The 3934-nt window shown below is 37.8% G+C and overlaps 1 protein-coding gene across 1 annotated transcript in view; it reads left to right on the forward strand.

Annotated features, from left to right (window-relative positions):
* LOC109391365 (cell adhesion molecule-related/down-regulated by oncogenes-like) overlaps window positions 1-3934 on the forward strand; it is a 56572-nt gene that overhangs the window by 39217 nt on the left and 13421 nt on the right. The window contains exons 2-3 of the mRNA XM_019658861.1: window positions 1709-1981; window positions 3225-3371. Of these exons, the coding sequence (XP_019514406.1) occupies window positions 1709-1981; window positions 3225-3371 (420 nt within the window). The remainder of the gene's footprint in view (window positions 1-1708; window positions 1982-3224; window positions 3372-3934) is intronic.

Genomic DNA, 3934 nt, shown 5'->3' on the forward strand with positions numbered 1-3934 from the left:
TTTGAGATGAAGCTTTCCCTCATCTTAGTCTTGTAAGACACGAACTTCGACTTCAATATTTTGCCAGTAGTTATGGTTTCTAATGTGTACAGGGCTGGCCGAGTGGCTCCATTGGTTAAGAGCTCACTCAAGAGTGTGAGCTCTGAGCAACAGGGTCGCCGGTTCGATTCATGGCCTGAGCTGAGCTGCCGCTGAGCTGCCAACAGGTGGCAGGATGGCTCAGCTACCAAAAAAAATAATAAGTAAATAAAAATAAAGATGTGTGTAAGATTGTCTGACCAGCTGAATGATTTTAAAACTTTGATTAATTTAGGATCGCTTAGTAGTGCTTCCTGGGCGTGAGCAGGCCTTCTCATCATTGTCCTTGTCGTTTATTCCTTTTGTTGCCTTAAAAATAAATATTTTCTGATTGTGCTTTTTTCAGTAAGAGGATGCATTTCAAATTTCTGAATTTGGAAATTATAACAGGAATAAAATGCTGACTATATACCACCAAAGAGACATTTTAGAATCAGCATGTGACAGCACTCAGCTTGGAGTGTGAGAACTTGGTTCAAATCCCAGGTTCCTCATGACATTGCCTAATCTATCATCTAACTCTTTGGGCTTCTGAAAAGCTTAAATGTGTTTATTGTTAAATGTGTATATAAGCCTGAACCTAATCCATGGCCCACATGCATTTTTTTTTTAAATTTTAGATTTGTGTAAAGATCTATATATAAGTATATACAAGTACAGTGATGTTTATTCATTAAGTAATATTTATTTATTTTCTCTGTTAAAACACAGTGTAACTATATTATATGTAGTAAGGGAAAAATTGAGTGGTTTTATTTCTCTTTTTGTTTTGCTGAACAACAACTTCAGGTTTAGTCAAGAGAGACATGTCCCATAATCTTCATTTTTGATAAAATACCGGTAAAAGTAGATTCAATAATTTATTGATATATATATATTTAAAAGTATTTTATTCTGCCATATTAATAACATTCCTGTCCTCTGCCCTCTTTTTTGGGTGGAAGACAGGGCTCTGTTGTGATACTTAAGTGCAAGAGCCTTCCTTCCCCAAGTTCCTGGAGGAATAGACATAAGAAATGAAACTATTCCAAATACCAAATAGAAATAGTAAGATTAATACGCTGTTTAGCCTTATATACAAAAAGGGATAGACTTTGTAGTTCAGTGTAGCTTCCTAACCTTCTACTTCTGCTTTCTTAAAAGTTGAACATTATTTTATATTAAAAGGAAGAAGTACGTACCATAGCCTTATTTATAAAATAACTTGCCCTTAAAGTCAAACCCTGTTCGTAATATGGGAGAGAATTCTTTTTATTTTGAAAGCCATCTCCACTTTTTCAGATTCTTAACTTCCATTTCTTAAGAGCTATTTTGTTAAAAGAGCAGTTTGCCATTTCTCATTTATTTTGGTATTTTGTTTGATTTATATCATAAGGATTCTCATCTATTCTACCCTAATTGTTAAGTGCCAGGTTAACAGGTTGCCTTTTCCTTCCAAAAATGGGCTTATAAAACCTTCTAAAGTTTTTGCAAGCCTTAAGAACCATAACATACAATAGGTAAAGTAAGGGATTGGGATTACATTTACTCATATAGATTCAGATGAAATGTATTTAATGTACTGTCCTTTGTTTTTCCTCTTCTGTCCCATTCTTCCTGCCCTTGGCACATGGGAAATGTTCTCTTGTAGATTTGGCACCTTATTTTATTTCTGAGCCACTGTCTGCTGTCCAGAAACTTGGAGGCCCTGTAGTCCTCCATTGTTCTGCTAAACCGGTGACCGCTCATATCACATGGCTGCACAATGGAAAACGATTGGATAGAAACTTGGAACAGATTAAGATTCATCAGGGGACTTTGACTATTCTTTCTTTTAATCCCTCTCTTTCGGGGTACTACCAATGCATTGCCAACAATAGTGTTGGTGCAATTGTGAGTAGCCCTGCAACAGTATCCACTGCAGGTGAGTTTAATTTTGTTCCTATTGTTTATGGTTTTCCCTGAAATTACTGTTGGTACTTGCACTTTAGAATAGTGGGAAGAGCATGGGTGTTGGAGGAAGACACACAGAGTTCTCATCCCAGCCTTGACCCTTGCTGTGTGTTAAACTTGGGGAAATGTACTTGAACCTCTGTGAGCCTAGCCGAATGTCTTCATCTCTAATGAGGGTATGGAGGTGATTGTTTTCACAGTTAGGACAGTTTTCTAATGTGAATTCTGAATTTCTTTGTGAGTATTTAAAAGTCCTTAATATGAGCAACAACAAAAAGCTATTGTCTACTTTAACACTCAGTTATTTTATGCAATTCTTTATCTTTCTTTCACATTTAATTGTTTTATTTGCCTTGATTATTGAGTGATTTTAATTTATTTAATTGAAACCAGGCTAAAGAAACAGGAAAATAATAACTGACTGTAAAGAAAGGAATGTGGAGTATTGAATTTAGGGAAAATCTGGACTGCATGGTGTTCTTAGTAAGTTTGAGCCATCTGCCTTTCAAACGGTGATGGCTTCCAGTAATGGAAAATGTCTTTGCAAGGGCACCCCTATTTACAGAACAAATCTGGATTTCCCAGGAGTAGTGAGTTTGTCATAACTGAGAAGAGTAAATGTTTTTGTACAGCTATGACCCATGGACAGCTCCAAGACACACAACCGGAGGGCTGAATTCCTAGCGGCAGGCTGCTGAATGCTGAGATAATAGAGCCTACCATGCAGGCTCCATGTGTACTAAACTTAAACTGAGAGGAACTAAGTCAGTCTATTCAGATAATTTGAATGATATATGGCTTTGTTTTTCGATGTCCTGGTTTCATTCCTGTCAGCCATTGTGTTGCAATATGAATAGCTACACACAGAATGATGATCTATAGGGGAAAGCCTGTTTTGATGAGGGACTGGATTGAAAAGCATTGCTCTCAACAGAATGTGAGCAATTATGCTTTATAGTTCTTCCTAGTGTCTTAAGAGCAGTTTTCTCTCTTGTAGTCTTCTGGAAAGGAGTGTCATGACTTAGCTCCAGCCCTCTACCATGCCCTCTACCCCCACTCCTTTCTGAGATAAAAAGATCATGCTCTCCTGTGAACTGGGACTAGCTACCACAAAGGGCCGTGTTGCAGATGTTGTTTCTAGTTTTTAAACTTCCTTAGGGAAAGAGAGTTCAAATTTACATTTATTTACTTATCTGTTTACTTATTTATTTTAGTTCTTGGTGATTTTGGTTCATCAACAAAGCATGTTATTACAGCAGAAGAAAAAAGTACTGGTTTCATTGGCTGCAAGGTTCCAGATAGTAACCCTAAAGCTGAGGTGCGCTATAAAATCCGAGGAAAGTGGCTGAGACATTCCACAGGTGAGAGTTTTTATGAAAAGCCATTGGCACCCACAGGTCAAATGTTCATTAAACAATCTACTATTAAGCTCTGTGTGCTAGGGATTGTGGATACAAAAATACGTAAGATACATTGTCTTCACTCTCAGAAGTGAAGTGGAAGAGACTTGAACAAATGGTTACACTAGAAATGATTATATTTCACACTCTCAGGGCTCACCCCCTGAACTCATTCAGGCCTCAGATGGACCTTCCTCTGAGAAGACTGCCCCCAGGCCCTTTCTAAAATAATACGCCCTGTTGCTGTATGTCCCTTGTATTCAGCTTCTTGTTTTTTTTTATTTTTGTTTATCTCCATAACATTGTGTTATACATATTTTTGTTTGCTGGTTTGTTATTTACCCCTTTCTCTGTCCCCCCACGCCCCACATTGGAATGTTAGCTGCATTAGCGCAGGGCCTTTTCCTGCTGTCTTCATTGCTGTATCACTTGTGCCTGGGCTATCCATAGAAAATAGGCACTCAGTATGTATTTGTTGAGGAAAAAAAAAATGAGTGGCTATGACTCAGGGGTCGGCAAACTGC

The sequence above is a fragment of the Hipposideros armiger genome, unplaced genomic scaffold (genome assembly GCF_001890085.2).
Source record: "Hipposideros armiger isolate ML-2016 unplaced genomic scaffold, ASM189008v1 scaffold_291, whole genome shotgun sequence".
Lineage (NCBI taxonomy): Eukaryota > Metazoa > Chordata > Mammalia > Chiroptera > Hipposideridae > Hipposideros > Hipposideros armiger.